The sequence below is a fragment of the Thamnophis elegans genome, chromosome 2 (genome assembly GCF_009769535.1).
Source record: "Thamnophis elegans isolate rThaEle1 chromosome 2, rThaEle1.pri, whole genome shotgun sequence".
Classification (NCBI taxonomy): Eukaryota; Metazoa; Chordata; class Lepidosauria; order Squamata; family Colubridae; genus Thamnophis; species Thamnophis elegans.
The window spans coordinates 84,982,013-85,007,171 of record NC_045542.1 but is presented as its reverse complement, the minus strand read 5'-3'; the positions used below and the strand labels follow the sequence as shown (position 1 = coordinate 85,007,171).

Here is a 25,159-nt window from a genome sequence, read left to right as displayed (position 1 = left end):
CAGCCTATCCGCAGCCTGGGGGCAGGCGAGCGTGTGCGACGCCGGGGCAGGCACGTCCTTCTGCGAGCCGGGTGGTTCCATCTGTTCGCTTGCCAGAGCCACTAACGCTGCGTGCCGGGTTTCCTCGTTTTAGCAATGCTGGGCTCAGCGCAGGGGAAGCCCGCCCCGTTCCATTCCTCCTCCGTCGCCGCTTCTGTCTCGCCAGCTGTCTCGCCTCCGAAGCCTTGCTGCAGTCACGAAAAGGACCGGGAGCACGCGGTAAGGCAGGCGAGGCCGCTTTGGGCATACGGCGTCATGGTGGACCAGCTGCGGGAATCGGGAAGAAGAAACGGAACAGTGGGAGTTTGGGGGGGGGGATTCGCTGGAGGCAGAAAGCGAGCTAGCGCGGATTTGCTTCTGCCGCCATTCGACGCCCGCAGCGGTAGAAAAAGATGCAGGGAGAAGGAGGAGGGAGGGAAAGGCTGCGAGTCACGACGGGCCTCCGGAGACCTTCATTCGGAACGGTCGGGGACAACTTTCTCGCCTTCCAGCGGTGATCCGTGATTGCCCTACCTACAGCATTTCAAGGCCGAGGGCGTCCCCCGAAGCCCCGCATCTCGCGCCGGTTTTTTTGGCGCGTTGCAGACGAAAGGGGCATCCGTTCCAATTCCCTTAAGGCTAAGTTCAGGCCCGGCTGCTTCGGGAAGTTTTGCAATTCCGTCCCCGCCAACCTCTCTTTTTCTCGCCCGTCGTTCCTGCTTCTCCTCCCATCTCAATCCCCAGACGGCGGCTCGGCTGTCTCCCCTTCCCAGAAGCGTCTTTTTTTTGCTTGCCGTTTGGCTCCTATTTTAAGCAGCGGCGGAGGATGCGTTTGCCTGCCTGGCCTTGAGTCTAACAGCTCTGGGAACGAGGAGGAGGGACAGAGAGAAAGAAAGAAAGGGTCGTAGGGGGGAATTGTGGTCGCTTTTCTTCGCTCTTTATGCGCGCGCCGAGTTTCTGGGTGACCTTCCCGAAGCGTTTCCTTTCCTTCGGCGCTCGTCATTTGACTCCATGTGCGCGCCTTCTCTCTCGGGCACTCTAGAGGCCTCGGGCGGAATGCGAACTGCGCTCGTTGGTAAAAAAAAAAAAAAAGTGGCGGCCGGCACTGAAAGGAGGAGGAGAGCAAGGTCGGGCAGCCATGTCGTTGCCCACAGGCAGCAGCTCCTTCGCAAGGACTCGATTCCAAGCGATCCCTTCCTTAGCAGCCCTTGCTGACTACTTTTCAGCCTCTTTCCTCTGGCCAGCTCCCTTCGCTTCAGCGTCTCAAGTGCCCTCCAAGTGCCCTTCGTGTCCTTCCCTGACCTTACCCCTGTAGGAGGAAAGCGAGTGATGATGAAGTGAATTCCCGAGGTTTTGTTGAAGATAGTTATTTGTCTTTTTGACTGAATTTCCAACCCTTTTCCAGTACAATGGAAGGCATAGAATGAATGAATGAATGGCATGTCTTCAAGGGTGTCTGGAGGCAGAGAGCAACCAGATTTGCAAATAATTGTCTGTCTGTCTGTCTGTCTGTCTGTCTGTCTATCTATCTATCTATCTATCTATCTATCTATCTATCTATCTATCTATCTATCTATCTATCTATCTATCTATCTATCTATCTATCATCTCTTATTCTGATTTTATCTTCCCTCTTCCCCCACCCAAGAAAGCCAAACTGAACCTGATGCTTAAAAATAATTTCATTGATTAGAATAATGTAATCCAACCGCATTTTGCTTTTCCAGTGGATACCAGTTTAATATATAGTAAAAAGGATCGCATCTGAAATCCCTTGATAATGAATTATGTCTAGATTTTTGGAAGGCTACCAGTGTTGCAGTGGTAATAATTGATAGATAACATTTATGGCTGGATGGGTATCACTAGGTGGTAGCTCCTCAGGGAACTTGCATGGGCTCTGAAATAAATATGGGTAAAGCCTGGTTGATTTTTGGATGAGAGAAATATCAGGAAAAACCAGAGCTGGCGTTAAGTATGCCTTCATTTCCAAAAATTCCTACGGATCCCATAAGCTTCTTTAGAACATCAAAATAATGGGGGCTGCTACTGGATACTTTCTTTTGCAGTATGTTTACCTGCCTAGGAGAAGGAGTGCCATCTATGGGAGAGAGACCAGAGTATCTTTGTAACTAGATATGCCTCCTTAGCAACTGAACTAGCCCTTTTAGCAAAACTTAAAACAGCATTCAACATATGCATGCCACCTTTTCAAAGCCTTGCCTTATTCAGTCAAACAGGTATTCCTTTTATGTTTGTTTAAAGATAAGGGCAAAAGATTCTGATTCAGTACTTTATTTAACAGACTCTTAAAAATACAGATATGGGTAGTAAATTGCCCAAAACTTCATTCAAATCACAGCTATTATTTTTGAGAGAGTATGTACTTTAAGAATACAAGCTTTATTTATTTGCTAAATAAGTTGCAGAAATCTACCCACTGTTTATTTGATAAATAACATTTCAATGATTTCTATCCATTCCATATCTTCATCTTCTTTGCCAACTTGGCAATGTGCTTACAATGTTTCATCCCGAGTTTGTCAATATGTATCAGTATGGTAGATGAGTTTCACAGTGATTACACTAGCATGAACAACAAGTTTCAATATGGAAACAGAAAATGAATAACCTACTTTTACTTGTTTTATCAGCTACAGAAAAGTGCAAATTAATCTTTATGGTTGATCTATGGTTGAATGTTGGACGAGAGTCAAGCATAATTAAACCCAATAAAATGCAATAAATATCTTTGGCAAAAGGGTTTTCTATTTCCTCATACAAAGTAGCAATATAATTCATGCAATTGTGTAACCTCTAAAGGATAGTTGTGCAGAAATGGAGGTACTTATGATACAGGAAGTCAGGGCAAAAATTGGTCTCCCAATTTCCCCATTTTCAAAAGTAGACCTGTGCATTTTGACATGCAGGCTGATCACATAACTGTCTGCTAACGTTCTAACTTCCACTGCCTTCTTTATATTTTCAAATAATATAACAGGGCAGAATAAGGAATGTGTTGCAGCATGGAGCATTTTCTAATGAAAACTTGAAATAAAGTTAGGAGTAGCATTGGTGTTGCTTAGAGAGAAAATTACTTGATTGAGAGTTATGCTGACCCTGTTCTATCTACATTGCCATAAACCTCTACAGAAGCAGGGTGCGCACATTTTTGCTGTACTGATAAGGAACAACAAAAATTATAGAGGAATTTTTTTGGGAGGATGTGTGGTTTTGCTTGCTCATACCTTAATATAATGAAATAGCTCAGGAAGACTTCCTTTCTTTCCTTCTTGTCTGTGTTCTGCAAGCAGTCTTCAGAAAGCACAAAATATTGCACTTTAAAATAAAAGATACTTGATCCATCTTTTAAAGCTACTTTTAAAAAAGAAGGAAAAAGAGGCCAGCATTTGCAGTTCTTTCCAACAAGAAAACATCACTGAATTTCTCCTGTCATTTTTCTAGGGCTGTTTCTTTTGACCTTTCCTACGTCTATGGCTAAAAATAATTTCTAGTCAGGGCACTGCTTGTGGCAGCTGCAATTCATTACATTCTCTCTGCTGTTAACCAAAAGAAAAGCTAAACTCTGTAAAATCTTAACATGATTTAGCAAACACCTGCAATGCTAATTTGTTGCCTTCACAGCATTTTGCTTGCCATATTTGGATTGCTTGATCAACATCAGTATCTCAGTATCAACCTTTTTATTTTGTGGTTGCTGGTTAGCTAGAATTCTGTATCAGCTATCAGACACTGGAAAAAAATCTTATGTCACTTAAACGTTTCATTAGGTATATAATGTAGAGCTGGGGTGGGGAAACTGGTTCATTACCAAGATGACTTTTCTGGCTGCTTTGTTGCCCTTTTTTATTATCAGATGCAACTTTGAAAGCTTTTGCTTTTCCACTTTTATTTTTTGTGAAAACATGGAAAAGTGCAGAAGGGATACAGGGATTTCCTTGGAGAAGGAACAATGCAGTCTTGCAGCACTCTACATTGTGCCTACCATTGGAAATAGCTTTGACCATCATTTAGTCTAGATATGTAATTATGTAATTCTCCATAATTTATTCTCCATCAAACTAATGGATATTTCCCATGGGTAATGACCCTTTATGTGCAAAAAAAAGTTTGTGATAGATTATTCTCATCTTGTTACATGTGTGACAATTTTATACATATTTTCCCTGAAAAAAGTGGGAGAATTAATGTCTACTAGTGTTTCAGTCCTTGCCATTGTATAAGCTAAGTCAAAACATTAGAAAATATTTAAATTGTGAAAGGTTGCTGCATGCTCACAAGGATCAAAAGTGAAACATTTTTTTAAAGGGAGCAAAATTTTAACTCCCCCCCTCCCTAAATCACTTTTCTGAAATGATGATTCAGGTACACAGGCATTTCGGGAATTTCAACTTTAACTTTTCATTCATCAGTGCCAAGATAGGTAAGAATGGACTGTGATTGAGCAAGCTCTGAGCCAATCCTTCTATAATTTATGAAGCAAGCAGTGTAATAAAATAATAGTTCAGGTGGTGGAAAACAATAGCTACAAACATTTATCTGGATGTAGGTTTGTTAAGAAGCAGAATTCTACTAAAAGCAAAGACCTGAGTTTTAGTTTGAACTGCTAATAATATATTTTATATATTCAGCTTTGGCACTTGCTTTCATACATTATATTATATTTTCCTATGGTGTTTTGGTTTGGTTTTGGCTTAGCCAAAGAGTGAACTGAGCTATGATAGGAGTTTTGATGTTTGAAAGACTTCCAGGGGGAAAAAAAAAACATTCTGGTAGTTTTACTCATAGTTTAAACCAGGAATTTCCAAACTAGGTAAGTTTAAGGATTTGTGAACTACAACTCCCAGAATTCTTCAACCAGTCATGAATGGTTGAGCCATGAGGAATTCTGTAAGTTAAAGTCCACAAGTCTTAAAGTTGCCAAGTTTGGAGGCCCCCTGGTTTAAACTGTTTTTTTTTCCAAACAAGAAGAGCCTCCTAAGATTATCAAGACTATTTTTCATATAATTAGGTGGTTTCAAATCTAGGTTTCACATCAATTGTAGGCTCTGATGAAATTTACAGCACCTATAATAAACTGCAATGTAGGAAGATGCTGAAGGCAGATATCACTTTAGTGACAATGGCAAAGCATTAATTCATTCTGTGTAGGAGAAAGAAGTGGTAAATCACTTCTGTATTTTTACCAGGAAAGCTATATGGATTGAAAAAAATAAAATGATTGATGATATTATGCTGAATAATGGACCTTTCAGCTTGGATAGCACTCAACATACTACTGAAAGAAAATGATAATCCTTCTAAATACTAATCAAGTTTATGATATGGTTGGATTAAAGTCTTCATCTAGTTGCTAATGTTGTCATATAGGTGAAAAAAGTCTTGAGCCTTGAAGGACAGTATTACAGTAGGAGCATGAAGATGTGAAATCTTAACACAGTGAAAATATTAAATGAAACAGCTATAAATTGACATCTTAGACAAAATGAGATGGACTGGGATTGGACATTTTCAGTCATAAGATCACAGTTTTTGTTTCTCAGGCCATGAAAAACAAAAGGAATGGTTCTATTTTATAGTTATGAAAGGTATAGCAAGACTGCTAGAGTCATTGGCTATAGTGTAGTCAATGGCTGAATAATACTGATTGGACAATCCTTTAAATATGAGTTTATGCTTTGCTTAACTACTGATGCAGAAGAAGAGTAAATTAATAAGTTTTATGACCAAGTTGTATTTGAAATCAACAGAACATGCATGCAAGTTTGTTGTGAATCACTGAGAGTTCTTTAAGATGAGCAGCTATATAAATATTTAAATAAATAAATAAATAAATAAATAAATAAATAGTGTGCTTTTTGTAATTGGAGACTGAAATACCAAAGCTGAAACCATGAAAGAGGAAAATGTAGTCAGACTTATGGCTTAGGAAACAGGAGACTGATTATAGGTAATCCTCAACTTACAACAGCTTATTTAGTGATTGTTCAAAGTTACAACGGCATTGAAAAAATTGACTTACGACTATTTTTCATCAGCATGGCTACATGATCAAAATTCAGATGCTTGGCAACTGGCTCATATTTATGGCAGAAGCAATGTCATGTGATCAGCTTTTGCGACCTTCTCACAAGCAAAGTCAATGGAGAAGCCAGATTAACTTAATAACGATGTTTCTAATTTAACAAATGCAATGATTCAGTTAATAACCATGGCTAGAAAAGTCATAAAATGGGGTAAACTCACTTAACAAATGTTTCACTTAGCAACATAAATTTTGGGCTCAATTGTGATCGTAACTTGAGGACTACCTGTAATCAATTTCTGCCACTCCAATATCTTCATAGCTAAAACCATTCAAAGCACTAAAATGACAACTCTGCATGTGGACATCACCAAATAAAATATATTGGAGGAGAAACTCAATTACAGAAAGATGTGCAAGTTTCAAGTTATGTTAAAGAAGAAGAAAGCCAATTAGTTTTATTCTAATCATTAACAAGTTGGAAGGCTACAGGAACTGTTAGAATACCCACTGAAATATGGCAAACAGCAGCAAAAAAAAAAAAAAAAAAAAGGTTTCTAACTGAGCTATACCAGTTAACCTGAAGAATAACATAGTGGCCAACAGATTGGAAGATTGGAATCATTCCAATATAAAAAAGGAGAGTTAACAAAGTGTGCAAACTATTAATACAATAGCCTTAATTTCATATCATAGCAAAATAATCCATAGGATCTTTCAATACAGATTGGAGTATGAGTAAGAGTAGTTTATTTATATGCCGCCCTTTTCCCTGGGGGGGGGACTCAGGGTGGCTTACAATTCGAGCCCTATATGGAGCCCTATATGGAAGAAAAAATGGCAGATATTCAAGACGGCTTTAGAAAAGGCCAAGGGACATAAGACATTATTGCTTATGTATTCTAAGGAACAAGACATTATTGCTGATGTATAATAGAGAAAGCCAATTATAGACTTTAATATCTGTTTTTCTGGTGGGTAGTAGAATAGAATAGAATAACAGTTGGAAGGTACCTTGGAGGTCTTCTAGTCCAACCCCTTGCTCAGGCAGGAAACCTACACCATTTCAGACAAATGGTTGTCCAATCTCTTCTTTAAAACTTCCAATATTGGAGCACTCACAACTTCTGGAGGCAAGATGTTCCACTGATTACGGTAATTGTTCTGTCAGGAAACTTCTTAGTTCTGGATTGCTTTTGATCTTGATTAGTTTCCATCCATTGTTTGTTGTCCTGCCCTTGGGTGCTTTGGAGAATAGCTTGACTCCCTCTTTGTGACAATCCCTGACATATTGGAACATTGCTATCATGTCACCCTAGTCCTTCTTTTCATTAAACTAGACAAACCCAATATAAAGTATTCTTATAGCACTTACAATAAAGACTCTTAGTATAATTTGTGGAGATCAGAGGTGGGTTTCAGATCCTGTTCCAACCGGTACGGTTGGAATGGGCCCAGTGGCATCCACATGGACGTGCACAATGTGCACATCCATCTTATCGCCTCCACGAGCCTCCGCGGCGCTCCAGCTGTTCAGCGGAGTGTCGTGCAGGTGGTGTACGGGCCATGCACGGAAGCGCCAAAGACTTAAAAGACCAGTAAGGAGCTTGTGCGGCGGGCCGTCCGGAGCACCATACTGAAACGGTATCCGGTGCTCCAGGCAGGCTCTGGTACACCTGTACCGAGGCGTACCGCCTGCAAACCACCATTAGTGGGGGATGTAAAAGTTAATGATATTTAGTAGATAAATGGCAGATTGGAAAAAAGATTCCATGTTTAAAATTCATTTCATTATATTATACATTATTTTCCAAAATGGCTGAGCCACCAAATGAGAGAATAATGATTCAAGTTGATTGTTACATTTCCAACAATTTAAAGAACTTAAAAGATGTATATAACTTCTGCCCTTGATACTCATTAATACTTGCCCAAGCCTATCCTGCCACACTTTAAGGAGGATGGATGGTGGCGATTTTCTCTGTTATCTAATGATATTGTTTGGGAGAAAAAACAAAATCGTTCTGCAGATGTCTCTCCTTAAATGTCTTAACAGTAAATATGCACAGACAGGAGACTAACTTTGCCACCGAGGAAGATTAGGGCTTGGCCTTAGTGTATGCCAGTGTAAAGTATCCTGGTATATTTTACATAAAAGGTTTGGATGGCCCTGACCCTGTTAGCTTTTCCTAAGGCACTGAACAGCTGGCTGTTTCCTCAGTAGGTTGGATCAGCTTTGCTTTTGATGATGTGCTTTCTTTTTCTTTAGCACTACGGTTAAATATAATGGGTATTTTTCCATGTTTTAAACCTTCTACATCCAGAGCAGCGATGGCGAACCTTTTCAGCACTAAGTGCCCAAGCTGGAATGCATGTGCAGATGCGTGCACAGGAGCACCAGAAATCTGAAGACCAGTTGGGGGGCATTTTCAAGCTGTTTGGGGGGCATTTTTCAGGCTGTTTTCAGGCCGTTTTTTGGGTTGTTTTCCGGCACCTGCAAAGAACAGCTGGCGATGGCATGCATGTCCACAGAGAGGGCTCTGTGTGCTACCTCTGACATGTGTGCCATAGGTTTGCCATCAGGGACCTAGAGTCACTCTGAAATGTATAGCCATATCAATCAGTCAATCAATCAATTTCAGCAACTTCCATTGTTCTTACATATTTATATAAATCTGAATTTTGAATAGATATGCTAACTTTTTGGTGAGGAGGAGAGACACTGCAACTGGAAGCATCATTTGTGAACTCATAATTTACTTCTGTTTGTTTAAATGGTATCCTAGGTTTACTGCTAGGTTTACTGAAGAAGGGGAGAAGATGGGAAGAACATCAATGGGGCTTGGAAGATGTGCTCCCAAAATAGAGCTACCACATATCCAAAAAGGCAAAGGATGACACAACCAATTGAAAAGAAATGGGAGGGGAAGGGAGAGAACACACTAAATGTTTAGCTTTCTTGACACTTGGAACAAAAATTACAAAAAAGTATTTAGGCCTACATGTATATATTGCATCAGGAAGACCCTTTCTTCATGGCAGAAATGTACTAAACTGAGTTTAGTACAATAGCTTGTAACTGATTTAAGGTCTTGTCAATTTCAGGCAGCAGCTGCAAAGGGAGGGAGAGTACTAATCAACTAATTGAGTCACAGAGCTGAGCTTGTTAACTTGCAGTTACCACTAATTAGGAAAGTGCTACATTGTGCAAAAACCTATTTAGGAAGATGTAGTTTGTTAGATCCTGAAAAAGACAGACAATATTTGATTTCAAAGCTATGCCTGCTAGATAGAGACTGTGAGGACAAAAAAAGAAGAGGAGGACATGTCCTCTTTTTGCCTCAACTTCTGCTAACCCCACCCAAAGTACTCAGTTGCTCTCTTATTTAGCTAGGCATCTTTACAACAAACCTCCTAGGTATAGTTAGGATAGTAATTCCATTGAGCTCAAATTGGCAAAGAAAACTTCTTAACTTATCCAGCAACAATATTCTGTTCTGGCACTTAATGCTTCATGCTGGAAGTAGCTATTAAAATACTTAGGAAGCATCACTGCATTTGTAATACTCTTATAACATAAATTGGTTCTCCCAGGGAGCCAAAATGAGCAATAATTCAAACCCTGATGTTTCTAACTAAGTGATTTAGGGACCCATGCCAATTGAGAATGCTTACCATCTATATCTATTGCAGATTCCTAGTTTTAATTTATTTTCTGCTTGAACAAAATTAAGATAATGCAAACTGTAAATGACAAAATATTTGCCAAACAGTAGGCTTCCTTAGCTGCTGCTTAGGAAGGCCAAGAGGTAGTGGTGAGTGCAAAATAAATTAACCTATGCAGTTTAAAGTCTCATGAATCTTCTGCTTCATTAAAGAACTGAGAGTGAAACCTTTACAATGAACCATTTTACATTATGCATAAGTGAGATAACGTGGTTCTTTTTCACAGATAAGTTAAATCACCAGGGTCTCATGTATTGAATCCTTCTTGGCTATGCCATTGAAGCTTATATTATGGCTTTTGTAAGGGGAAGATTAAACAACTTAAATTAGACAGTGTTTTTCTTTGGTGGGAATATTTGGAAAAAAAGGTAATGTAAAACATGAACTTTTAACTGGAAGAAGAGAGGTACTGTTATATTGCAATGGAATGTGTGAATGATCTGAAGGGAAAAGATGCTGCCTAGGAAACATTCAGACAAGAGAGGCAAGAACCTCCAGATGCTTAACATCTAGGGAAAGAAAGAATGTCCTTTAAAAAGGACCTGCCCTAATGAGTCAAGTAATTAAAAGTGATGATGGAAAGTTTGTACCTTCAGATTTGCAAGATTCTGTTAATGTAGCCCAGGGGTGTCAAACTTGATTTCATTGAGGGCGGCATCGGGGTTGTGTTTGATCCCTGCAGGCCAGAGTGGGTGTGGCCATCTTAATGTCATTTCTCTTGGTGCCTGAGGTGGCCCAAGTGCTCTGCCTGTGAAAAGGGGTTCCCGAGCTCCGTTGTTGGCTGCGACGGCCTCCCGCATCCCTTCCGAGTTCCATTTTCACTGGCAGAGGTTTGCAGGAGGCCGTTGCAGTCGACAATGGAGCTCGGGAGTCCATTTTCACTGATAGAGGCACTGCGGGCTGCTCCTTCACCATTTCTAGGACAGTCCTGCGAGCCACATCTAACCCCCCCATGGGCTTTCAATTTGACACCCCTGATGTAGCCTGACAGTAAAGTAGATTTAGTTCATCTAGTGATGTTTCCTGTCTGGTTTACCTGAGACAGCTGACAAATATCCAAAACATTTTCTGGGTAATATAATAAGCTAAGCTAGAGTTTGTTGTCCAGGCAAGTCAGGTTTGCATATTGCAAAATTAATAGTTACTTGAAAATTTCTAGTTTGTTTCACCTCTGTTTTTAGTTGCTTTTATCTTGTCCATGGTTAGGAGCTTGGGCAGGGCCCAAGTACAAATGAAGAACTAGGAAAGTATAAATCATGGTTTTTCAATGCTGGCTAGGCAATTTTGGGAGTTCACAAAGTTGCCAAGTTTGAAAAACACTGTTATAAATCAACCATGTATTTCTACCAGCTCTCTATGAATTCAAAGCCTGAGTGTGAATCAGCCATAGGGAATTCTTGCAGTATATCACATGGACTCAAAGCTTAGTTTTTGGTAGCACCTGGTACAGAGAACTTTGCATGAATCAAAATAGCTAAAGCAATTAAATATTTAATCTTGTTTTAACTTTTTTTTATAACAAAAACTGATCAAGTGTGTTCAAGTCCTCTGAATTCCTCACAGAGCTAAAGTCTGGAATTTGGGATCCAAAAGGAAAATTATTTGCTATAGGTAACTTCAGCTTGTTTCTTTTACCAAGATTCTAAAATTATAATTTTAGAATCATAAATACAGGGCAGATCTTTGGGCTGATAGAAACATAATTGTGACATCTTTATTTTAACAGAAAATGGCGGTGCCTCCTCCATATGCTGATTTAGGGAAAGCTGCTCGAGACATCTTCACCAAGGGATATGGTAAATATTGCCAAGTGAAACTTTTACTTTCTATCACTTTCATCCAAATGAAATTACAACATTTTAACATTTTCCACTTATAATTGGCACACAATGTGGGGAATCAAATTTACTATACGAAATGGCATTTTGGTGGTCAATGTTAGGCTCAAAGAAGAATTTATATTGCACTGTCATTGTATAGCTAATTAATCTGCTGAGCCATGGCTTGTTTTATAAACTATATATCTTGATGTATTAAAAACAAGTAAACCACAGTATGGCTTAGTCCAGTGTATGAATTCATATTGCTATTATATTCTGTACTTTAAATTAATGTCATTTTGTTAAACTTTAGGATATTATATTGTATGTAGTGAATTAACTTCTCTATGATTTCCTGAGCGATAGGGAAGCTATATAACAATAAGATTGATGGATAAATAATAAATGAATATAATTCAAATATTCTTTTGTATATACTCTATTGCTTTCAATTGGTTTAAAAACAAAATGAACTTGTGGTATTGTCAGTTAGCAAATCAATGTGTTATACTTCTCATTTTTATCCAGGTTTAATAGCCTGTTTGACAGCTTATGTAATCATGTATGTGCTTTACTTCTTATTTGAGATCTAGCAACATTTGATTTTTGAGTCTGAGAGTTTTATATTGCATTTGGGTTTATTCTAGAAAGTGGCAGCTCTAGTTGTCTTTATATAATTCTGGGGGGAAAAACATGTTTGGTTAGTACTTACAGGTAGATGGAAGAAAACAAAAAATCCCAAGAATGTGGCTTAGAAAAGCATCCCAGAAGGCTATGGCAAATTTGTTGTCAAGGCTTGTCCTTGTAGTTACCAGAAACTAAGCTTATAATATTTTCCTTAGCAATGCATTTCCTACTCTTATCAATGTATAACTATATACTAGGCTATTTGAACCCAATTGCATTATTGATCCAGAATCCAGTTGTTATTTATGGATGGCCTGTAACTTAACCTAGTTATGTCTTTATTATGCAATCAGAATGCATAATGCCTCTCCTCAACATTCATTGTTTTCATTCTCCAATAAATAAGTAGAAAATTGCAAATCTAACTGTTAAAGGACAAGCTGGTGGAACAAGTAATTTAACAATTTTTATATGATAGAAGTTTCCAGCCTTCTTTTCTCTTTCCTCTAATTTTCTTAGTTCAAGAAAATGGGTTATTACTTCAAGCAATGGGTTATTCCAGGGGTGTCAAACTCGTGTTGTCAAATGACAACAGTTTGTCACACACTGGGTTACTCCCTGAGTAAAGAAGGGCCAATGTCATTTTGAAAGTTCAAGTCATACAAACTAAAACCTAGTTTTTAATTGAAGGGGCTTTGGAGCCTTAGTGTTGAAAAATCCAGTTCACTTAATAATTAAGTGGCTGTATCTTTTCTGCTACTAAAGAAAGAACCTATTATGGAGTCTTTTCTATTCTATTTTAGATTGAGCACATACAGGCCAGCTTGATTTACAAATGGTGAACGATGAATAGCAAGGAGTCAAATGCAAAGGTAGATAGCGCATGTGTGTAGCAAGTACACAAATTATATATAGCAGAATAGGCGGTTGTTTCAGAACCAGGCAATTAGTTTAGTCTAAAACCAAATCTTGATGTAGAGCCACAAGTGTGGTCCCAGATAGTCCAGGGGTCCAAATGCCAAATACTTGAGTCAACTGATCTGGTTCGAAGAGCCGAGATGTAGGAGACAGAGCAGGAAACAAGGACACAAGGCTGAACATGCGAGGATGGCATTTATTCTCAGCCAAGAGGCCAGCCCCTAGTGGTTTCCCCGAAATAAATGCAGGCATGACTCAGTTATGGGTATTTGAGCCTTTATTTCTAAAATAACTGAGCAGAACAGTTCTGCATATTCCTGAAAAGTTACTGAGGGCATTCCTTAGACTTGATACTCTGCCGAGATGGGGCCTACCAGCCTCAGGATCACTTGAGTCTCCTGCCCACCCATTGGATCAGCCTTTAGCACCCTGAGACCTTAACAGAGCCTCAGGGACTGTTCTGCAGTTTGTTTTTCACAGGCTGAAGCTTGAATGACTTTGTCCAAGCTGTCCTTTGGTTGTCCTTGACTTACAACCATTTTTTTACTGACCATTCAAAGTTACAGCGGCACTGAAAAAAGTGGATTATAACTGTTTTTCACACTTAAGACCATTGCAGCATCGTCATGGTCACAGGATAAAAATTTGGATGCTTGGCGACCAACTCATATTTATGACCTTTGCTGGGGTCATGTGTTCACCTTTTGCAACCTTCTCTGACAAGCAAAGCCAATGGGGAAGCCAGATTAACTTAGCGACCATGCTATTAACTTAACAATTGATTCACTGAATGAACGTGGCAAGAAAGGTCGTAAAATGGGACAAAATTCACTCCTCTGTCTTAGCAAGAAGCAGAAGGAAATTTTAGGTTAAGTTGTGGTCGTAAGTCGAAGACTATTTATGCTTCAATTTACTTTTCAGCACTGCAAAAAGCAGGGGGTGCTGAAACTGCCAAGGCATAGTTTAAATATTTTTTTTTCTTTTTCTTTAGAAAGGGCTTTATTTTTAATATTTTTTCAAAGTATTGAAAAAATAATGGGAAAATAAGTTCCAAAGAGATGATGCATTCCCGGTAAAATTCCATAAATAGGGCTGACTAGATTGCAAAGCATTATTTGGAAACACCTGAAATATTTTCAGTAGTCTTATGGGCAATATTCAGTGTGACTAAAAGAAGCCAAACAAAGCAAAATAAACTTGATTTCTTAAATGTTCTTCTTCCTGCATAGGAAGCTCAAATTTTATAATGAGATATATTGTGTATTTTCTCTGGACCTGTGTGTTATTAATACTTGCCTACTTGTACTTGTTTAGGATTTGGTTTAATAAAACTGGATTTGAAAACAAAATCTGGAAATGGACTGGTGAGTAGGAAAAGCTGAGCATTCATTTTGTTATTTAAATATAAGCTTGAATTTTATCTCTTGACCATTTTGGATTTTAACTTGCATTTCACCTTGTTACAACATTTTGGGTTTTTTTTTTTTTGTAATTATTCAACTGCCACAGAAACATAAATCGGGATTATTCGAGATTTTGCCCTTTATGTCATTATTGTACATGTTGCAGTACATGGGTTTGGTAGGTGAGGGGTATTGATCATTACTTACCTCAAATGACAAATGCTTATCATTTCCAGTGGTGTCCGAATTAGCGCAACTGACATAAAAATGAAAATGAGAATTTTTTTCCCAATAGATTATAACATGCTTCATAGCAGAGAACATGAATATCTCATCTAAGGTATCTTTGTGAATAAAAAAATATTATATTTTGATCTCAGGAATTTACAAGTTCGGGTTCTGCAAATACAGAAACAAGCAAAGTTACTGGAAGTTTGGAAACTAAGTACAGATGGAAAGAATATGGCTTGACATTTACAGAGAAGTGGAACACAGACAATACATTAGGAACAGAAATAACTTTAGAAGACCAGGTGAGTGACCATTCACTTGCAAAAGACCTTAATTGATCAAATATTTAAACAAACTTTTTTCAAACTATATAGTCAACTACTGGATTTCTTTTCAGCTGGCACATGGACTGAAATTGACTTTTGACTCGTCATTCTCACCTAACACTGGGTAAGTAATAAGTACATTTCAACAATATTATATCATTTAATATTGATTACCTAGCTTGTGGAAAATCTGGATTACCACATCTGTGTGTGTATTTGCCTTCAAGACAATGTTGATTTCTGGCAACTGCCTGGACAAATCCCTGAATTTTTCTTGGGAATATTTCAGAAGTCATCTGCAATTGCTTCCTTAGTGCTGAGAGATTGTGACACGCCAAAGGTCATCCAATCTGGCTTTGTTCCTAAGGCAGAAGTAGAACTCACAATCTCCTAATTTCTGGCCTGTGTCTTAACCATTACTTCAAACTGGTACATATCTTTACTTGTTGTTCTTTTATTAAATACTGTAAACATTGTTTTGAAGGGAGCCAGGCGCATTGCTAGTAATACAAAACTTTATGAGGTGTACAGTCTTTTTTTTTAGAATTCTTAAGTAGGAATTTCTGCAAAATGACCAGTTTTGACCAGGAAACCTCATACAGTTTGGAAGTGTTCTTAATATAAAAGCAGAGTGTTAGAAAAGCAGTTCTGCAAGCTTGACACGTTCCCAAAATTCTTAGTATTGTGCATTTTGCATTTGAGGTGCGATATTCCATGAAGTTTATTGCTCAAAACTTGAATGAAATGTTTTGCATACCTACACTACCTATATATAGCTATAACATAGCAGATTAGAATCATGTAGGATGAACACATTTGGGAATGGGTGTTATGTAAATGTCTTTTATTTACAAAGTAAAAATTGTACTATTTCAGACAAGAACTGACTCCGTCCATCTTCTTCTAACGCAAAACATATTCAAGCTCTGAATTGTTATGATATTTAAAAATATTTAATATTTGAGCTTATTGCCCTAATTATTGCTAATTTCTGCCTATAATAAATAGATGTGTCAGAAGTTGGCAGTGCAAGATTTCATTGGTGCTATTGAGCTGTTAGTTGCCTCCTTTCTGTATTATCAGCCATACTATTTTGTAGGCTTATTTTCTTCAGGCTGGATTTTTTTTCCTATTGTTTTTGCCTTTTTAAAGAAAGTGTATGGCTTTTCATAAAGTTTGTTAGCCATGCAAGCTTATACTGGCCCGCTGTTGGGTTGTTTTTTTTTTGGTTAGGAAATTTCTGTCACTTCCTTTTTGGGGTTTTTTGGACTTCTATTAAGAGTTTGGAAGTGGGAAGAATGGATTAGAATAGGGCACAGAGAAGTGACCAAATGCTGTGGCCTGCCGGCAGCCAGCAGAGCTAGCAACAGAGACGTGAGGAAGTTGAGGAGGAACATGGGCCAGTCCTGGGGACTGAGGAAAGCTCAGATGAGAGCTCTGTGTCAGAGACAGAGAGGGAGCTAGACAGCAGTGAGTCAGAGGAACAGCTGGAGCCTGTTCCCAGTGTGCGCATGCGCAGAGCTGTCAAAAGGCAAGAACAACTAAGAAAGCAGGTTGACTTGGGAGTAAAGTCATACCTTGGAGGTGATTAGCCCCTCCCTAAGGAAACAAAAGAGGAGTGAACAGGGAGTGGGCTTTTGCAGGAAACAGTTTGTTCCTTTGGTCATTTCAAGAGTGGAAAGTTCTGTTTGTGACTATAAGAGACTCCGTGCCAAGTGTTGCCTTGCCCTGTATTTGGAAACCAGTTATCTGGCAGTTATCGCCAAGCGAGATAAGGTTCGTGTTGATAAATATTCTTCTGAAAGACTGTTTGCCAAGCCTTGCTGACTGTGAATGAAATGAATTCACAGTCATGTAAATAAAAGAGGTTTTGCCGGGACCAAAACCCTGCTTCATGCTTTTTAAGGAGGCCTAAGTCAGAACATCAAATAGCTAGTAGCAGGAATCGTAGGGAGGAGAAGAGTGACAAGTAGCTGTCCTTAACCTTTTTTCTCTACCAGTGCAATATCACTCTGCTTTTAGAGCAGGAAGTGTCTCTCAGTGACACACTCTTGCATGCAAAAGTATACCATCCCAGCTTCTGCCCAATACTCTGAAGGAATGTCCAGATTTTGTAGTACCTCAAGGACAGGAGCCTGAAACCTTTGAATTGTTTTGGATCATAAGAACTCCCTCTACAGTGCTGATGGCATCCTCTCTCAACCTGCCATTTTCCCCTCATTATTCTGCCTTTACCAATTCATCTGCTCTGCTCAGTTCTCAGGTTCATCTACTACTTGCCTGCCCCCTTGGTTTCTTTTCCTCCACTTCTTTCTTCATTTCTATCCATGATTACACAATGCTTTGTTTTATGCTAAACTGTTTGAAGATCCACTATATCAAACACTTATCAAACCATCCCAGCCTCAGATTAACCACTACTCTGCCTTCTTACTCTTTGAGATTCATTAGTATAGCTCTCTCATCTAAATTAGAGTAATATGTCAATTGGGTTACACAATAATATGCTACTTTATTGCTAGTAGTGGCATATATATTCAGCTGGAGGGCACAGACTTTCCTGAAACCCCAGTATAGTTAAATAAAGATGTTGTGGGTTGACCATTCATATCTTGCCTTACTAAGCCAAAATATGCAAAACATGTGAAAGCCAAGAATGGATTATAAAAAATTCCCTGGTATTATGGAAAGCAAAGTCTGTCAGTCAGTGAACTTTATAGCATGTTGATGCCAGCTGGTAAGTAGATTACTATACATTTTTAAATGGTTTATTTCATATGCTTTTTGTTTGCTATGTTCTTGAGATCAGAATCAAAATGTGTGTCTCATCCTCCTTTGCAGCTAATAAGAGATTCCCCGAACATTTAAAAAAGCAGCAATATAAAACTTTGTTTTCCCATCTAGAAAGAAGAATGCTAAGATCAAGTCTGGATACAAGCGGGAAAATATCAATGTGGGCTGTGATATGGATTTTGATATTGCGGGTTCTTCAGTACGTGGTGCCTTTGTTTTTGGCTATGAAGGCTGGCTGGCTGGCTACCAAATGACGTTTGAGACAGCTAAAACCAGAGTAACTCAGAGTAACTTTGCTGTTGGCTACAAGACTGATGAGTTTCAGCTTCATACTAATGTGTAAGTACTGATGATATTGTGCTGGGTGAAAATTTATAATCAAAAGAAAAAAAACTGGGTGAAAACGAAGAAACTATTTTCAGTATTTTTTCCATTAAAAAAAAAATTCTGAGAAAAAGCAAAACGTATTTTGAGTACCCTAAATACAAGCTTTGAAAGGATGAATTTTGCATATGTGTGTGCGCTTGTAGAATTTTCCTTATGAGGAACAGTTTTGGAGATGGGGATGGAAAACCCTCCCCCCCAACCAATATTGCTGAATCATAACTTCCAGAGTCCCGTACTATTGTCTTGGTAGAACTTTCAGTATCTGAACTTTAGGTAACAGCTAGAGGGTCACATTCTGTGCCCCCTGCTTTATGATCTTACTTTGCCTTTTTGAATTAGTACTAGTACCTTCTGAATGCATCGTAATAGTGTATACAATCTAATATCCATATATGATAGACTAGGAATAAACAATATTTTAGACCATAATGTGGTCCCTTGCCACTGGATATATGCCTCCTGGGTTTTATAGAAAACAAAATCTAAAAGATTTGGGGGATGTACTGTAGGTTCCTGTCTCAGGCAGTAGAGCAGTAGTTTTAAAACATTTTGTGGTTGAAGGTAACCTGAACATTGTTTTCAGTCTCAGTAAGACATTGGTTAAGAAACTGCTTTTGATTCAATGTTAACATTCTTATCAAAACCAAAACCATGTTGTGAAAATCATCCCAAAAAAGGTCTTGCTGACATAATTAGAACTCTGCTAATGGATTTCTATTGTCAGGAAATTCATGTAAGGTAAAGTACAGATAATTCTTTGCTGTCCCACAGCTCTCTATTAGAATGAAGCTGTACTATATGAATAAAGTCATACTATAGCACAGATGGAAGGAGAAGATCTAAAAATAAAGCTCATTGGCAATGAGTGTGATATTGTTGTTCTACTCTTTCACTTTAGGAACAAGAATCTGACTACCATAAAATAATGTATAGTATCAGAGTAACCATTAAAAAGTACCCGATCACTGCAGCTGATGCATGAGATAGGTGCTTCATGAAGGGATAACAGTACATACATTTTGTATTTATCTGTATTAAGATTTTTTTTAATCCCTAAAATCATCTGGAGTTCATAAGCATGGGACTGTAAGCTGATCAGCTGTTTTATTTTTAAAAATAATAGCTCAAATGATTTTCTTCTTTAAGAAGCTTTCAGGCTATTAGGTAAGGATTTTCAATAGTTTTGCTGAATTTTGATGATTTTATGAATTGTTTGCTACCTTACTGACCAACAACCTGACCAACTAAAAGTAAGCAGAGTCATGCCATTTCGTATTTTATTAAGAAATGCCATGGTTTTAAGGTTCATATGGGAAATCAACAAAATGTCTGGGAAAAAAGGCAAGTTGTTGCCAAGAAAACATAAACATAATCCTATGAAATCACCAGGAGTCAAGCTGAACTGATGGTGGAGAAATTATTAGGCTAAATGTACAGTTTTTTTGTTTATGGTTTAACCTAAACATGTATTGCATTGCGAAAGTAGAATCTACTTTTTAGAATAAACAGAAAACCAAATAATTAAACAAAAGGAAATAGAGTTAAGTTTGGATCATGATCCATTTAAATTGATCCACAAAGGCCAGTAATCCCTGGAAAGGTATAAAATAAACAAACTTGGGAGAACATCAAATCTTATCAGATTTTGGCTTTCTTATCCATAGCCTGCAAGGTTTGATAGGAACGTATTCTGAGATTTTGATAATCAATTAAATGAATTTTATTTGGTGTTTGGCACTTGCTATGGAATCTTTAGGCAATTATGTGCCACATGTGGTCATGGTAAAAAATCTGGTGTAGTGACCTGCATAAGCAAAAAGGTTGAAAAAGAATTGATAGGAAAGCAGGATGAATGATATCCAGGGAGATTCAGTTCTACATCAGTTTTCTGTACTCAGATCACTTTTATTTCTAGAGTTAGCACCCTAAATGTACTTAAAAAAGTAATAATGTGAAAGCCACTGAAGAACATGAATATGTTCCATTCTCCATGGAAAGCTAATAGATTCCAAAATATACAAGCAAAGGAATTAATCCAAATGATATTATTTTTGCTTTACAAGTAGTTCTCAACTTAGTACCACAATTGAGCACAAAATTTATGTTGCTAAGCAAGACAGTTAATGGATTTTTGTCCCATTTTATGACCTTTCTTACCACAGCTGTTAAATTAACCATTGCAGTTGTTAAGTTCCCCACTGACTTTGCTAGTCAGAAGGTCACGATCACATGACCCCGATATACCACAACAGTCATAAATACATGCCAGTTGCCAAGACTCTGAATTTTGATCACGAGACCATGAGTTGCAACAGTCATATGTGTGAAAAATGATCATAAGTCAAATTTTCAGTGCTGTTGTAACTTCGAATGATCAATAAACGTATGGTTGTAAGTCGAGGACTATCTGTACTCATATTGAAGCACTCATCTGCTTTTACTCACATGTTGGCATTAGCTATAAACATGCAGAAAATACATATAATTGTTACTGCATTGGGGATGTGAGTTGGTTGGGCCCTTGGGATATTTTTCTTTACATTGGGAAGGATTGTGTAAATCTTTCTGTAACTTGAAGTAAGTTTTAAAAGTGTTTTAAAATATCTTTCAAAACTAATCTATATTTTCATGAATAAGATTCTCATGGCATATAACATTTGAATGTATTATAGAAATGATGGCACGGAATTTGGAGGCTCCATTTATCAGAAGGTGAATGATAAATTAGAAACTGCTGTCAATCTTGCTTGGACAGCTGGGAACAGCAACACTCGCTTTGGAATAGCAGCTAAATATCAGATGGATTCAGATGCATCTTTTTCTGTAAGTAGAATTTGATTCCATGACAATAATGGACTAGAGAGCCTTCCATTCCAAAGGCAATTGTTGTTTGAACAAATGGTTTCACTACAATATTTAGTCAATACTCCCTTTTCTTGTTTCACAGAATTGTTTCTTTATCAAATGAGGTACAAGCAAGTAAAGAAGCATTGGGAGAAAAGAGAAACTTGTACCATATGCTTTGTCATAAATTCAGGTTCTTAAAATGCTGCTTTCCACTCAGTGGCATGGTCTTAAAATCATTTCACCTTTTTCTGGTTACCTTTAGATAAGTTTGGTGTATGCAACTTATCTCTCACTGAATTTCCCATATCAGTATATTAACACTGCCTGATTGTGTACTTTGAGTAACTGACACGTCTGGATTATCACATGCACCCTGATAATAATTGGGTGGAAGTATGTATGAACTACCATATTTTTGTTCTGTTAACAATAAGCCACATGCAAATTGTTATTATTTTTCTAAATCTCAAGATTATAACAGGAAAGTTTCAAAAGAAGTATCTGGTTTTCTTGTTTTTAAATAGAGGCTGCAGTGAGTGCTTCTTATTTAATGGATTCATTAATAGATTATGATTTAGTTTTGATGTAAAAAGGAGAAAACCTATTCAGGTTTCAATTATTTATTACATTATTTACTGGAAGACAGGGTTTTTTTGGCTGTTCACTAAATCTAACTTAATTTGTGCCATTTGAAAGTCAATGAAATATTCTACTCAGATAATCTTTTTGGTTTAGCATTCAAATCAATTTGTCCAAATTGTCATAAATACTGTCACCAATTTTTTTGAGGATTGATTCTACAGAGTTGGGAATCAATGGCTTATAGGAGACAGAACCCTTCTGCAAATATGTAGCACATGTCCATTATTGGCTGAGAAAAAAAATTCTCAGTTCCTTCCTTCCCTCCCTCCCCTTTTTAACAAGTTAAAAGGTACTAATATTATAAAGGACTATAGAAAGCTGTGTACATCTGGTCTGAAAGAAAGGCTGTGTTTAATATTTATACTTGCTGTCTTCTGCATATAGATACAATCCTCACTACAGATTTTTTCGTACTCTGCTTTAAATCTATAGTTATAGTTTTAATTATAATCCGTCCCCTCCCGAATGATGAATGAATGTTGCTTCTATTTTTAATTACGTACTGTTTTTATATGTCATTGTGTGTACTCCCTTCCCTATACGTTGTAAGCCGCCCTGAGTCCCCTCAGGGAAAAGGGTGGCCTATAAATAAATTTATCTACAATCTACAATCTATCTTTTGAATTAAACATATTTGAATGCAAAAAATCAGTTTTGCAACAGTAATAAATGTCATAAACATAACTCTCAGTGTATTATTATTCATTTCTATATAATTGAAAAACTTAGCTACAAATTTCATCTCATTCTTATTAAAACAAAAATGTTATAGAGGCTTCTGTTTTTTCCCCATCCTAAAATAGAGTCAATATGCAATGCAAATTGTAGACAGATGTAGGTATCAAATCATACTGAACTATTTTAGTTGAACAGTTTTAGTTGAACAACTTCAAACTAAAATATGATCTCTGCACATCTCTAGTTGTTATAAAGTTTACACATGAACTTAGTTGCACTTTCACTGAATTTAGTAAAATAATAAAATATTATTTGACATACTCACTTTCTTGTATCTGATCTGATGGATTGTTTATGAGCTATGTAGCAAACACTTTGAAATAATACTGTTACATGATTGACTTTGTTTCGCAGGCTAAAGTGAACAATTCCAGTCTGATTGGTTTAGGATATACTCAGATTTTGAAGCCAGGTATGTAAAGATAAAATGTGTTTGATATGACTGACATTTTTTTTAATGTATTTTTTTTTGCCAATAATTAAATTGTTGTGTGTCATTTATATGAATCCTAATCATATAAATGTAATGAAAACTAATCAGTTCTTTCAGGCTCTGAATATTCATTTAATTGAAGAAATATTATCTGCTACTACTTTTGCCAAAGGAAAGCCAGCAAATGCTTTCCTTCTGTGAATTCATAAAACTAAGTCCTGATGTATCTATGGTTTATCATCAAACTAAATCTAAATAGATAAGAATCATAGATATTATTCTGATCAATCATTTACTATTTGGTAATGCAGCAATTGAGTTGGATTGCATATCAGGAAAGGTAAATGTGTCTCCATAAGTTCCTTTTTATAGAACTTCCAACATTTTTCCTAATTAGGTTCTTTGAAATATCCTTGCAATGCTAACAAATAAATTCTAATAACTTTTCTCTTATTTCCTGCCTAGGTATCAAATTGACATTGTCTGCTTTACTGGATGGGAAGAATATTAATGCAGGTGGCCACAAGCTGGGTCTAGGACTGGAATTCGAAGCATAAAAGAAAGGATTTTACCATCACTAATTCTGAAACACTATACAGCATAGCTACCTTCTGGATTTAGTGTACTTTTCAATGTTTTACGTCTGGGATGCAATTATTGCTGTGTGTCAGTCATATTAAATCTGGTTAAAGGCTAAACCTCAGAGCATGTATTTTCAGAGAAAGATGGAATTACTTTCTCCAGTTCCGGGCATTTGGGGTATATTGTTGGTTGGAGCTACGTGCTTATCAACTCTTGTATGAAGGAATGATGATGATTGTAGTGGAAGACACATCTGAAATTCATGCTGTGAAAATGCTTGTTCATCACAGGGTGCAGAAAACACAATCTCTGCTATCTAAGTCATCAGGCTTTCATTCTCTAATGGAGCATTCATGTTTATTTAAGAGGCTGTCAAGGCAGGTACATCACACCCATTTAATTCCCACTTTTCCCTCCTACAGCTCTCTTTTACACCCAACAGCTTTAGAGTGCTTTAGAATGTTCACATTGTACTATTTTGGTGTGTAGAAAGTTTGATGTAAATCAGCCAATCCAACTTAAAATTTCACATCTTTTCCCTTGCGCTGATTATTGAAAAGCTTGTACAATGGAGCAATGAACCGAAAAAAACCTGTTGTTATTGTAACCCCTTAGTGGCACTGCATTAAAGAAAATGGACTTTTTGTTTTATCACTTTTTTTAAAGCAGTTTTAATGGATACATCTTCAGTCTTCCATTTTTGTGTGTGTGGAACTAGACCCTAAATGCTGTACTGGACACCACTTAAAATTAAAGATAAACAAAGTACATCTTCCTTCCAACATAAATAAAACACCTTCACCTCTAATTGTGTCTGTCTTATTAAATAGTTTTAACATTTCTATCCGGAGTTTATGAAACACTCTTAGCTTTTTTGTTTATAACTAGTGAAACAGCATTATGACCTCTGTGAAACAGTTCTGCTCATTATGATAGAACAAACAGTTCTGGTTATTTTGATAGAATATCTTTTCAAAAACCATTGCTTTCCCATGTGCATTTCAACATCCTTAATTAGCAATGAAATTGCACAAAAAAGCAATATGTGAGGATTTTTATCTTCTCATAGATATAGCTGTGCATGCTCACTTCTGTTTCTAGAATCAAAGCAAGTGAGGATATAGTATGAAGTGCAAACTGAGTTTTTGGGTTATTTCGGTCAGATCACTGTAACATGACATTCTTGATCTTGCCTTTATCTCTAAATTAGTAAATTATAGATTTTTCTTCACCACTGTAGACTGCTATAAATCTTTCTAATCCTTCCTTCCAAACAGTGAATCCCTAGTTCTAATTTGTGAGATACGGCACTAGGTATTTTTCTCAACAAAGAAAAACAAGCATTGAGCAAAATGGGCTTACCTGTCCCTTTGTAACATTCCGTGAATAATACAAGTTGATATAAACACCTTGGCAGGAAATAATTTCAGCCTAAGCCAGTGGAAAAATATTAGAGAATAATTGAGTAAAGGATTTGAATGTAGGCTTTTTAGAAATGTAGCATAATAAAAGAAAGTTGTGACAGGCCAGTTAAAAACAGTCATTGTCAAGTCAAAGATATGATCCTTTGGGCTTGTCAATATGGTAATTATAAATATGCTTAAAGAGACTATTACTTCATC

General features: G+C 37.3%; 1 protein-coding gene across 1 annotated transcript; it reads left to right on the top strand.

Annotated features, from left to right (window-relative positions):
- VDAC1 (voltage dependent anion channel 1) lies at positions 1-24,345 on the top strand. Its single transcript, XM_032210549.1, has 9 exons — positions 1-258; positions 11,517-11,586; positions 14,470-14,519; positions 14,939-15,091; positions 15,187-15,239; positions 18,020-18,247; positions 20,968-21,118; positions 22,877-22,934; positions 23,421-24,345. Exons 1-9 carry the CDS (start codon positions 136-138, stop codon positions 23,510-23,512), a joined length of 978 nt encoding a protein of 325 aa, XP_032066440.1. The 5' UTR covers positions 1-135; the 3' UTR covers positions 23,513-24,345.
- Positions 24,346-25,159: the final 814 nt, after the last annotated feature.